The sequence below is a fragment of the Microtus oregoni genome, unplaced genomic scaffold (genome assembly GCF_018167655.1).
Source record: "Microtus oregoni isolate MIOR12 unplaced genomic scaffold, Mior012 000021F_ref0000039, whole genome shotgun sequence".
In the NCBI taxonomy this organism is placed as follows: Eukaryota; Metazoa; Chordata; class Mammalia; order Rodentia; family Cricetidae; genus Microtus; species Microtus oregoni.
In genome coordinates, this window is record NW_024543080.1 from 29,303,547 (window position 1) to 29,317,246 (window position 13,700).

The 13,700-nt window shown below is 43.0% G+C and overlaps 1 protein-coding gene across 2 annotated transcripts in view; it reads right to left on the bottom strand.

Annotated features, from left to right (window-relative positions):
- Nucleotides 1-13,700, bottom strand: part of Klhl5 (kelch like family member 5) — a 63,879-nt gene that overhangs the window by 9,241 nt on the left and 40,938 nt on the right. For both annotated transcript variants that reach the window (XM_041671509.1, XM_041671510.1), the window contains exons 6-7: nt 7,381-7,567; nt 2,295-2,519 (exon numbers count right to left, since the gene is read on the bottom strand). In XM_041671509.1, the coding sequence (XP_041527443.1) occupies nt 2,295-2,519; nt 7,381-7,567 (412 nt within the window). The remainder of the gene's footprint in view (nt 1-2,294; nt 2,520-7,380; nt 7,568-13,700) is intronic.

Consider the following 13,700-nt stretch of genomic DNA (forward strand, 5'->3'; position numbering starts at 1 on the left):
GTCTCCTGAGTGCTGGAATTAAACGTGAGCATGCGGAAGTTCCTCTGGTCAGCCCTGTCCGGTAGCCACTTCTAAGTAATCACTCAGAGGTTTAATATTAATTACAAACTGCTTGCTTGAATAGCCTAGGCTTATTACTAACTAGCTCTTACCTTTGAATTCACCCATTTCTATTAACCTATGTTTTGTCACATGTCTCGTGGCTTTACCTGTGCTCCTCTGGTGGCTGGCTGGCATTTCCCCTGACTCCATCCTCATTTCTTTCTGTATTCAGTTTAGTTTTGCCGCCTAGCCCTATTCTGCCTTGCTCTAGGCCAAAGCAGCTTTTGTTATCAACCAATGAGAGCAACACATATTCACAGCATACAGAAGGGTTATCCCACAGCAACCACTGACAGGTTGGAATATTGGTTTAATAAAAAGACCTTGTGGCTGAATAAGAGCTTGTCTTGCAGAAGCCCTGGCCCTCTGGTAGTTTCCTGAACCTCCCAGCATGTCAGTCTCTATTCCCAGACAGTTTCCACTTCTGGGTGCTAGCTTTGGAGGCAGTCTTCATATCTGTCTTTTATTACAACCTAGCAGATTCTTTATGGAAGCCATTTCAAACCTTTTCCAAGCTGTGATAAGGTGAAAATATGGCCACAGACTCTTTGACTTCATGCATTTTCCAGCATTGCCCTGCAGCTCCACTGAGAGAATGGGGATGCATTGCTTCACTTGGGCTTTGATTGTGGCTTCTTTGGACCAGTGAGATGTTAGGACACACGATGAAAGCACAGGCGTGAGAATCTGCCCTGGGCGCTGCTTCCCGCTCTGTTTTTGATAACTTTGTGATGCTGCCATGCTAGACAGGTAGATGAGACCGTCCTACAACATCCAGCCTGCACAGACTGATGAACACCAGCAGTGCTTGCACCAATCCACGGCAGCCAAAGCCAAACTGACCAATCACAAACCCACGAGCTCTAGTAGCAAGTCTCTGCATTGTGCTTCTATGTTTTAGACAGATGTGACGGCACAGGCCCACAGGTTCAGCACTGGGGAAGTGGAGGCACAAGGATTAGTAATGCAAGACTAGCCTCAGCTATATAGTGAATTTGAGGCCAGCCTCTGCAAGACCCGGTTTCAAAGCAGAACAAACCTGCAGCAAAAGCGTCTAAGTTTTGGAGCGGTTTGTTATGCAGCAGAAGCTGGTGAAACATGCACTTCAAACCCTAATTTTATTTCTCCATTCCTCCAGTCTTCTCTAACAATTCCTTCTCTTGTTTCACCTGAGAAAATAGAGTTGCCTAAATTCACTTGTCCCTGCTCATGCACCATCAATTCTTTGAGGATGAAGAAAGCGCCTTTCTTTCTTTTCATTTCTGGGTGCTGGTTTGGTGGCAGCCCCTAGGCTGCTGCTCAGTATTCTACACGGAGTACAGTATAATCTCCATGAGCTAAACTCAACTTGCTTTCACTGCCCTTGTCCTGTCTTTTGCATGGCCTATCCAATTCCTTACTGCAGCTGTTTCGACCCTTTTCCAGGTTGTGAGGAGTGGACAACATGGCCAGAGCCCCTTTCTTTTTCACAGTGTGACCCTGCAGACCCTGGGAATCTATAGAACAAGGGATACACACTACAGGCAACATTGTCTGCTCAGTGAGTTATCTGACAGGAGAGAAAGAGGGGCTGGAGAGATGGGTCAGCAGTTTGGAGCACTGGCAACTCTCTGGGGCACTGGGGTTTGATTCCCAGGACCCATATGGCAGTTCACAACCATTTGTAACCCCGGTTCCTGGGGATCTGCAGCTTGCTTTGCATACAAGTGGTGCATATATATATATATATATATGCAGGGAAACAACCAGACAAAAAAGACAGAATGAAAAAGAAATGTCTGTATGATGTTCAATTTTGGTGTGTGTGTGTGTCTGTGTGTATGTGAATTCCCTTCTGCTTAAAAACCATAATACATACACATCTGTCATTGTTGTTTTCCATATACATATGGAAATAGAAATGCTAGTTTTGATGAGTATTTTAACCAGGCCACGTATCATCCTCCTAACACGAATGTGAGGCATGGTTGTCAGCCCATCATGCTTCCTCAACCCCTTGGACCCCATACTTTCTGTTACACCCATTGTTGCCTCATTTAAGTAAGTGCTGTGTTGGGGCTTCTGCTTCTCAGGTATGAGGGCTGCCTGGCAACAGTTGCTGACTGAGCCCACACACTGGTCTTCTGCCTGGTACAGATGGGAAAAATGTAGCGGCAACCTGCCTTTCTAAGTAGGTCTGCAGATACACTTACCAAGCCCATGCCTATGTGTGGACATAGGCGGCATCACACTCCAGGACTTTGTTTTGGGGTTGTAGCACTCTACCGTGTTCAAAGTCTTCAGTCCGTCGCGCCCTCCAACCACGTACAGCTTGTCATCTAACACCGCAACACCGAACTGCAGTCTCCTCCCGTTCATGTTTGCCACAGGCGTCCACATATTTGTACGGAGGTCGTACTTCTCAATGCTTGTTGCTCCTTAACAGTAACAAAGAGAGTTATGGGACTACGAGCTCCACTGTGACTATGTTTCATGTAGAGAAGTGGAATTTTATATGGTATCAATGCATATTCCTGTGTGTGCACACACATGCTTGTGCACATGTGTGAGTGTGCATTCGAAGTCAGAGGGTGATGTGTGGCGTCTTCCTCTATCACTCTCCACCTTGTATCTCCAGAGGTGTCTCACTGAACCTGGAGCTCACTGTTTTGGTTAGGTTGGCTGGCTGACCTGGTGCTCACTGTTTTGGTTAGATTAGGTTGACCTACCTGTCTCTGCCTCCCCAGCGCTGGGGTTACACATGTGTGCCAGCTATGTATGTGGTTTCTGGGGGATCTACACTCAGGTCCTCATGCTTTTAAGGAGAATCACTACCAACAGAGCCAACTTCCGAGCCCCAAAGCATATAGGTTTTTATTAGCATCGATAGCAATACTTTGATTCTGTCCCAGTAGTAAGGCTGCTGTCTACCCCCCTGACCTTCTCTCCTGTCATTCTTCCAGGCATCCTCCTGTAGTAAAAGGTCCAACAAGAAGGTTCTCTGTTCACAGAGGCTGTGAAGACACACAGAAGTGGGAGGACATGCAGGGGAGTTTAGCACTGTGGAAGCCAGAGAAACAAGAGTTTACAGCAGCCAGTTCATCTGACAATGTCAAACGCACCGAGAGGAACAAATAAAAAGTAAGAAGCACAGGGTTGAGCTTCAAGGAGGTCACCGAGGACTTTCAGGAGGGTTCCCTATTTGGGTGGCTGAGTGGTGAGGAAATGCAGGCAGGGAGCGCCACAGAGGATGACTCTGAGAAGCCTGGCCGTGTGCACACAGGGATTCCTAGGCAGAGGGAAGGAGGCTTTGTCTCCAGTAAATCTGGGACTGTGGGGTTGGTTTACAGATATAAAATGGAAAGGCTCTAGTTGAGAGGAAGGAAGCTGATGGCACAAGAGATAAAGGAGACAATAATAACATGACATTCCAGGGAAAGGGGGAAAGAGCAGTAATAACAAAACACAGTGCACGGGGCTGGCTCCCATAGAAGGGAGGGGCACACAGAAAGGAGGAAGGACAAAGGTCATTTGGGAACTGGACTGTGAGTAGTGATGGAGGTTACTGCCCAAAGGTACCTCTGGAAACTTCTAGAACTCTTTGTTCTCTCCACACGTGGAACCAGCGGAGATTTAGGAAAACAAATGAAAGAAAGCGAAACAAACAAAGAAAAAAAAAACCCACCAAAAACTAATTCCCAATTATGTAGAGTTTGAGTCCCTTTCTCTCTTTAAATTGCTAATTGACAGCCAGCTTTAGCCTTACAGAGGATGCCAGCACAGGGAACACTTACTCCGCAGGACCATCGGAGTCACTGTTACCGGTATATCTTCTTAGAGTTACTGCTTAGTTTTATCCTCTACAGTTATGAGTTATTTGAGATTGATACCAAGTCTCTTTCCTCCTCCTCCTCCTCCTCCTCCTCCTCCTCCTCCTCCTCCTCCTCCTTCTTCTTCTTCCTCTTCTCCTCCTCCTCCTCCTCCTCCTCCTCCTCCTTCTTTTTTTTTTTCTCCATGACAGGGTTTCTTTGTGTAGCCCTGGCTATCCTGGAACTTGCTCTGTAGATCAGGATGATCTCAAACTCATAGAGATCCACCTGCCTCTGCCTCCCAACTGCTGGAATTAAAGGCATGAGCCACCACTGCCCAGACCACCTTTGTATTCTTTTTTTTAAATTAATTTATTTTGTTTTATACACATTGGTATTTTGCCATGGGTGTTAGATCCCCTGAAATTGGAATTAAAGACAGCTCTGAGCAGCCATGTGGGTACTGGGAATTGAACTCAGGTCCTCCGGAAGAACAACCAGTGCTCAACCACTGAGCCATCTCTCTAGCCCCCCCCCCCCCCACTTTGTATTCTTATACATACAGAATTGCTTCTAAATACTAGCTGGTTAAAAATATTTTTTATTTGCATAATCTTTCTTAGTAACTGTTGGCAATAATGATATTTTATTCATATACTTAGATTATGCTTATGTGTAAATTATATTATAGCACTTGATTCTTTACTCCAGCCATGACCTTAAAATCTTCTATTAGATAAATCAAATCAAATAAAAATTGCCTTCCATCAAATAAAAATCCTTCTTCATTGATGAATTTTCAAACTATTTTTTCTCTTAAATCTTACATGTTCTTTTAGACCTAGTTTATGAAGTAGTGAGATATTATTATAAACTGGAAACTCAAAATTTAAACATCTAGATTAATAAAACACATGTATATCTTTAAGCTTGGATGTGTGTTGGGGTGGCTGTAGGGATTTTACAGTGGTTAGGAGCATTATCTGATCTTCCAGAGGACCTGGGTTTAATTCCCAGCATCCACATGATAGCTCACAGCTGTCAATAACTTTAGTTCAGGGTGGCTGGGGATGGGGATGGGGAGGATCTACTGCCCTCTTCTGGCTTCCACAGCTACTGCATGCATATGGTGCACAGCCATACTTGCAGGCAAAACACCCACATAGAGAAAATATATTTTTTAAAAAATTATGTGTGTGTGTGTATTTCTACATACTGAACCTAGGACCTTGCATGTTTTGGTCAAACACTCTACCACTGACCTATCTTCCTGGCTCAGTATAGACCTTACAGTCTCCATCCATGAACCTAAAGTTAAGAAGCAATTGGGCATACAGTGCATGATTTCATATTCCTTAAAGTTATCACACTCGGGAGAAATACTAAAATGTGACAAGTGCACCGAGAGCTTTAGTTATGTAACTGAAGAGACAATAAAGGCATTTGACAAATACTTAGGGGGTACCAGCAAATTATTATTCCAAGCCCTATGTATTAATATTAATATGAATGCTTCAATGAGCAAAATCCCTGTGCTTTTTTACTTACTGGGGGTAGGAAGAGGTAAAGAGACCATAAATAAGTGTATCAGATACTGCGAAAAAATTTAACTTAGAGTAATGAGATTAAAAAAAAAAAGGGTAAGTAAAAAATGTGGTAGGTAAGAGGCTGCTACCCAACAGCCATGGGAAGCCTCTGTGGCCAACTGACATTTGAGAGGAAGTTTGAGTGAGGGGTAATGTTACTGTCAGAGGGAAGTGATGGGAACATTTAACATAGCATCCTTGGTATGTAGAAATATGTTTTGGCATGTCAGATGAGCAAGTTGGCCAATGGGATTGGAACAGGGGCGAGAGGAGGACCATGATGAGTCTATGGAAGTCAGAGGACTTTTACCAGAGCCTGCAGACACTAGCTAGCTCTAGGAACATGGGCAGATATGCATGAGCTTTCAAATATACAGCAAGCTCCCATAACAACCGACAGCCAATGGCACTAGGTGTGGTCTTCAATCACTAGTGACAACTGTTGACAGAATGGTCCAAAGGATTGCCAGTCGCCTTAACCAAGGTTCCCAAATGTTTGTGTTTAGCTTTCTTTTCTATGTATGTATGTATGTATGCATGCACGCACGGAGTTTTCTCAATTGTTTAAGAGTAAATCACAGAAGCGATGACCCTATAGCCCTAAATATTTCAGCATATCTTCTTTGGGACAAGAAATTCTCTATAAAAACTATACTACAACTATCAACATCTGGAAATTAACATTTACAGAGCTATTATTTAACACTTTGGTATCAGTCTCAATCATGAACTCTGCGGCAAAACAAAACAACCACAAAAACCACAATATATTAGAATAGTGATATTTTTCCTTTGTGCGCACATAATCTGCAACCAAGTCAGATCTTTTCCCAGATTTCTTAAAAATTATGTGCATGTGTCTCTCTGTGTGTATGCACATGCACACTGTGTGGGTGTCTTCTGAGGCTGGAAGGCGTCAGGTGCCCTGAAGCCGAGTCACAGGTTGTTGTGAGCCATCTGATGTGGGTGCTGGGAGCAAGCCAGGATCCTCTGCAGGGGCACCAAGGGCTGCTTCTTAACTGATGAGTCATCTCTCCAGCCCCTAAAGTCTGAATTTTGAAGTATATATGACGGCATCAGCATATTTTAATTCTAAAGACAGACAAGTCATTCTGTCGGAATCTGTGTTTCCCCCACGATTTAGGTGATGCTTTGGGCTGCTGACTTCCAGAGAGTGGGTCCTATCAGGGCACTCGCTGCTTGGATTCATCACTGGCACCATTCGTTTTAGTCACTTGGTTAAGTGCTGTGTGTCAGTTCTCAGTACTTGGAAAGACACCATTTTATCTTTTATAACAACCAAGCCGGGAGAGAAATGCTCCAAAATATGAAGCTTTTTAAGTATCATGTCTTCTCCAAGAATTTCTGAATTTCAGAATAGAGATGTTTTATTTTGGTGGCTGCCAAATGGATAATCTTTCTTTCCTTCTCTGCTTGCTTGTGCGTGTGTGCATACATGCATGCGCCTGTGCATGAGTACTGGGGACTGAACCCAATGCCTCACGCATGTGAAGAGAGTGCTGTCACTGAGTTGATTCCCAGCACAAACTAAATACTTTTTCCTAATCTCATCTTCCTTTCTCTATCAGACGGCACTCTACCGAGAAGACAGCTTCCTTTCTTTATGTGTAGCACTTGTGGAGACTTGGAGTTTACGGTCTCTCATTTACTATAATTGCTTACGTAGATGCTCAAATGGCTTTGAACTCAATGGAGTCTCCCGACAAGATGTTTTCTCTGTCTTTTGACTTGCCCCCACCATACCTTGAACACCTCTGGCACTAGAATTGTTTTCCAGGCTCATTTTTCCCGTCCTTGTCCCTGAACCAGCCATTTCTCCACAGGGCCTCTTGGTAGCAGGGTGTATCACCCTCCGTTCCTCTAGATCAAAGATTACCCATTACCTTTCGTTGAATCCATCCCGCCAACTGCAAACAGTGTTCCAACAGTCGACTTGCGAGGTTTCGTCCGAGGACTCTGCAACATGGGTCGTCTCTCAGGTAATAAGTGATACTTCATTGCTTCCATAATGAGTTTCTGACATTCTATGTCATCCCGAAAAAGTGCATTGTTTTCCATGTCTGCCAGGAACTAGAAAAGAACAGAATATATGTACAATAAAGATTTTTTTTAAGATATGCTTTTTAATCCATTGCCTTGTTCTACTGATCGGCTTATTTCTGGGATTTTATTTTAGTTTTGTGACAGGGACTATGTGGCCCTGGCTGGCCTGGGATTCATGATACAGACCAGGCTAGTCCTGAACTCCAGATTTTCCTGTCTCAGCCTCTCAGTATTGAAATTATAGGGGTCGATGTATCAGCTTGTCACTGCCTCTGCCTCCCGAGTACAGGGACTAAAGGTGTACATCTCCCTCCCCTGCCCCGTGTGTGTTGTTTCTGGGGCAGGAACTCACATAGACTGGCCTTGAACTCAATCTATGGCCCAAGCTGGCTCTGAACTTCTGGTCCCCCTGCTTCAGCTTTCTAGGTCCTGAGACTATAGGCAGGAGCTGCCAGAACAAGATCATTAATGCCTTCCTAGCATGTTCTGAAATCTGATATTTTTAGTCTCCCCTCATCAAGTTTCATGGCTTTCTTGGACATCTGAGGTTTAGTTTTCCATGTCAATTTAAGAGCCATCTAGCTCTTTTATTATCTTGACTTTTTGGTGTGAACTGTACCGAAAAGCTTTTACTAGTTAGGGAGAATATACACTTTATGATATTAGGTCTTTTTGTTCACTTGTATGATTTTCTTTACTGTCTTTGCCTTCGTGTTATTAAATTTATTCCTATACATGTAATTACTTTTATTGCCAATTTCGACTGATTATTGTGACTTGTACTTTAGCCTGGCACTTTACCACACTCACTGTGCTCCAGCTGTGGTCCATCACTCATCACCGACTAGGAACAGTCTGGCATCTTTTTCTGGGTGGACACAAATCACTTCCGTTTATGGGTTTATCATACTGCCCAAACTTTCAATGTAATAGTGACTCATTGGGTCAATGGAACCTCTCAGCTTCCGGTGGGCGTTCAGCAGGCATTAGTGTTTTACTGCTTCACACTGTAGTCGTTACAGCATTGTGTGGTCCATTTTTATTTAGGCTGCCTCCATTTCCCCCTGCTTTAGAGTTCCAGTTACGAATTGGCACCAATTTTGCACCAATTTTATCCTCAAAAATCTTTCACACATCTATTTATAAGATCATATTTTTTTTTTCTTTTAAGCTCGTCATGTAATGATTTCCTGATAGATTCCCTGATAATTGTTCTTTTGTTGTTGTTCTTGGGAAACTTTCCCTGGCCGTGGTGTATTATCCTTTAAAACATAGAGTAACCATAGTCTATTAATTAGCCAGTGAGCTGACGTTTAGTAAATGTACCAAGTGGACAGGGCTGATGCATTTCTTTCACTCAGGGAGATCCCAGAGCTCAGTTTCTCTTCATTGCCATGTCCATCTGCCACCACCCATCCCAAACATTAATCTATCCAGACAGATTTGCCTTGTCTGCATATTTCATACAAACACAATCATACATGCCCTCTATGTCTTGCTTATATTATCCAGCATATTCTTTCGGCTTGTCCATGGCGTAGCATGTATCAGTGTTGCTGCTTTGCTGTTGGATACTAGTCTACCGACTGGCTCTGTTCCACTCCGCCCATCCAGCAACTGATGGACACTTAGGTTGCTTCCTGTGTGGAGTGACTATAAACAGCTGCCAAGACAATGGCGTGCACATCGCTGTGTGGGGATATGCTGATTTCTCTTGGGTGGATAACTAGCTAAAATCATCCTTCACTTTAAAGGAACCTCAAAACTGCTTTTCAGAGTGTCTGCACCACACTCCTATTCCCGCTAGCCCCTGTGAGGCTTCCGTTTCCACACACTCTCCCAACCGTGCCCATCTCAGCCAGCTGGAGAAGTAGAAAAGTGGGTTTTCCTTTGCATTTCCTTAATGGCTAACAATGCTGAGAATATGTTTAGGCTTTGATAACTGAAGAGAGATCTGGCGGATCTCTATGAACCCATAGAAGCCAGGCTGGTCTACGGATTGAATTCCAAGACAGCCAAGGCTACACAGAGAAATGCTGTCTCAAAAAATAAAAAACAAAACAAATAAACAACAACAACAAAAAGCCCATGGCATTTGGTAAGCATGTATTGCAAGCCAAAGGCAAAATAATCTCGGCAAGACACAAGTCTCATGACCTGGGCCAGTTTTTCCCACGAACACAAAACATAAACTTAGCACAGAAGCCATTAGTGGGTATGCTTGGAGTTGGCTCATTTAGATTAATGTTAGTGCTAGTATTACTTCTGATATAATTACCTTCGTGTTTTCTAAATAAAAATAAATGTGAAATAAAACACAGGCAGGCAGTAAAGTCTCAGATTTTATAGTTACTGCAATTTGAAGTAAAAGATATTTTTAACATGCTTATAAGTTCTGTAGTTTATTAAAACTAGATTAGTGAATTTAAGAAATGAGAATATAAAAATTACAAAGCAATTAATTCATGAACAACAATAATCAAGTATTAGTGCAGCAGGTAAGCTATTGTTTGGGAAATTATTATGACTGGCTAAACTATAAAATATTGATTCTAATACACTTTTGCTTTTTTTTATGAATTCCAAATGCCTGTTTGCCATAATCAGTGGCAAATCATTAAAATAAAAGTCTCTGGGAAATGAGACATTTTGATTGTGTAGATTCTTCACTCTTGTGTTCTTTATTTTGTTTTGGAGACAGGGTTTCTCGGTAGCCAGGCTGGCCTCGAATGCAGATTCACTGGCCTCTGCCTTCCAAATGCTGGGAATAAAGACATGCACCGCCACCACTCAGCTTATCTTCACTTTTGTATTTGTTTGTCAAGACTATTTTTATAAATTTGTCCCCTCACAACACATATAGAATGAGAATGACTTATCCACATTGCATAAAACTTGATCAACTCTAAAGTCTGTCTTGTCATAGCTCCAGTAATTGTAGTCCTTTTTCCTTCTTGAATTTGAGTTCATTTTTAGTAGAATTCCAGGCAAGAATGACTGCAAAAACACTTTCTTGTTTTGATTATTCCGTTTCTTCCGAAATGGTCACTTGGGAGACTGGGAGATGGCTCAGTTGGTAAAATGTCTGCCACACAACCATGCTCTTGAATTGAGATCTCCAGTTCCCACACATGACCTGGGTACCAGGTCATGGATCTATAAGTTCAGCACCGGGCGGGCTGGAGACAGGTGGATCCCTCGAACTCACTGGTCAATCAGTCTAGCCACAGTGATGAGCTCCGGATTCAGTGAGAGATCCTGTCTTAAAAAATATGGTGAGGAGTGACCAAGGAAGACATGTGCTGTTGGCCCCTGTCTTCTACAAGCACTCACATTCATGCATGTGCATCTACAGAGATATGTGGATACATACAAGCAAGTGTACATAGCACATAGAAGTGTGCGCGCACACACATAAGCAGAATTTATTTTCAAAAGATCACTTGGGGATCTGATGAGATGGCCCAGTGAGTAAAACCCTTGCTATGCAAGTCTGATGAGCTGAGTTCCAACCATGGAACCTACCTAAGGCAGGTGAGAACATGCCCCATGAAGTTTTCCTCTGACCTCCACATGCACACTATGGAATGTGTGCCCATCCCTCATCACACACGCGTATACATACACACAAGTCCATATACAAATAATAAACAAAAAAAATTAAAGGATTACTTGGGTAGCATACCATAATAATATATATCATTTCTCTCATCATTTACAATATCTACTGTTGATAACACTACAATAAAATTAATATTTGGAAACTGATGATAAAATCTCATTTACTTGATATTGAGAAAACACTTCACAAATCTAAATTCTCTAGGTTACTATATCTAATTACAGTTTTAAAAAGTCACTAATTACTCAATAGTACTTGGCAATTTTAACAATTGTTATATTTCCCTACCTTTTATGTATGTAAGTAAAACATACAGAATATAACTTCAGAATTCTGCTTGCTAACTAATTCTATAATTTTGGTTTTCACTTTCATCACCGAAACTCAAATCCAAACCCAAAAAAACTCACAAGTACTCAGCCTAACACATACACACACAGACACACAGACACACTGTGAAATTTATTACTTCTCCTCCCCCCACAATTCAAGGAACACTGTGGAAGGGGGCCGGAAAGATTATAAAAGCCAGAGGACAGGGAGGACTGCCACAAAATAGTTATGGACACGGCAGTGCTAACGTGTCTGTGCTTGCCTGCACAAGATCTCTGCAAGAATAAGCCCATCAAGGCTCCAGAGTGGATGGAGGAGGGGCTCACAAGGATCTTACTTTAGCTGAGGGGCTTTTGGCAAATGATAGTCACTGAGGAAGGCACTGTCAGTTCCCTATAGCCATGTGGAGCCTATTAGATTGCCCATGGGCCAGTGGACGGTCCTGTACCCGTGCACAGCTGGCAGAACCAACTGTCCTCAGTGGGTTATAGTGTGTGTGGTCCTTGAGGAGTTGGAGGAGGCTAATAGTGGATATAATCTAACTACAATGTGTTCTACTTATACAGGAAGCTACCAATGGTGTGTGTGTTTGGGGGGGGGAGGGTCAACAGAGTAACTAAGTGTTGCAATATAGTATTCTCCTTGTAGGAAAGAAAACCATAGCTCAGAGGTGAACTAACTGTTGACACCGAGCAGGTGCAGGGCACTGTAGCCAACTCAATCATATGTGCTCTTCCATTACTGCCGCCCACCATGGACAGGGGTTCTCAAACCTGAGGGTGCACCTGAATCAGTGCAGGGCTTATCAAATCACCTTTCTAGGGTCCATCTCAAAAGTTCACGGGCACTGTGGGTCCTATACTTCAAGAACCAACAGGCTAACTCAATGAGTCCCCCTTCCTAACCTGTCTTCTCTGTAGCATCAGAGGACATAGTACTTCCTCCTCCTCAATCATGGAATCAAGTTCTAGTAACTCCTGTCACTTGGTTAGGTTGGTGATGGCCACTAAACCTTAGTGTTTCCTAGGGTCCAGTCCTAGCACTTCTGCATTCTCCCTGGCCAGTATCATTCTTTTGCTTTGGGCTCCAACATGCTGGTAAGTTTTCCCATTTTTTTTCGTCTTAATATTCTGAGGATTCAAGATGTAAGGTGCCAAGCAATTTTGGGAAATGGTTCTCCCTCCCCTCCCCCACGCTACCTGCTACCCCTCACTCTATCCCTTGTCTAGATGACATCACCTTCACCAACCTCATTCTACAAATAGAATCACATTGGGTCCTTCATACCCAGTCATTAAGTTTTGTCAGTTTCTGGTAATTTCTCTCTGGCACTGCCTGAGTGTCTTCTTCACCTAGCTGAACTCTGACAGCCTTTCTAATGGGTCTCTAGTATAGACCTGATTCATTCTCTAGTGCATTTACAGTCATCACCCCCAAACAGAATTATGCTATGCCTTTCTTATTATAAAACCTTTCCATCCTTCTTCTTGCTTTTAAGATAAAGCCCAAACTCCTTTGCTTGACTAGAGGTTCTTCATGATCTGGTTTAATTCCCTCTCTAGTTTCACCTCTTGATATCTATCAGCCCTCCAGTCATGTAAGCATTCTTCAAATCCCATAATGTATGCTTCACACCAGTGCACAGTCTGGTCTCTTTCCTGAACATGTCCCGCCCCGCCCCATCATGCTTTTGGTGGCTAACACACGATGCAGATCACATGAAATTTAAGGAAGTTCACTCTGGTTCTCTGCCATCTTTTTTTTGGGGGGGGGGAAGGGTACTCATTTTTTCCATGTCGTGTTTATTCACCTATCTCTTCAGAGCCTTTTCTTACTACTTTTTTTAACCATACCTAGCTTTCATTCTGTTTCCTTCTTTGTTTTTATTTTGTTTTTGTTTTTTTTTTTTTTTGTTTTGTTTTTTTCAAGACAGGGTTTCTCTGTAACTTTGGAGCCTTCCTGGAACTAGCTCTTGTAGACCAGATTGGCCTTGAACTCACAGAGATCCACCTGCCTCCACCTCCCGAGTGCTGGAATTAAAGGTGTACACCACCGCTGCCCAGCTCTGGTTTCCTGCAATTCTATACACGGTGTGTTTAACAGACAGAATGGGCACAGACCCATACGTGGGTTCAGATCCCAGCTCTGGCTCTCAGGAGCTCCATGCAGTAAAGGCGAGCAGAGTCAGTCGAGAAGGATGAGAGT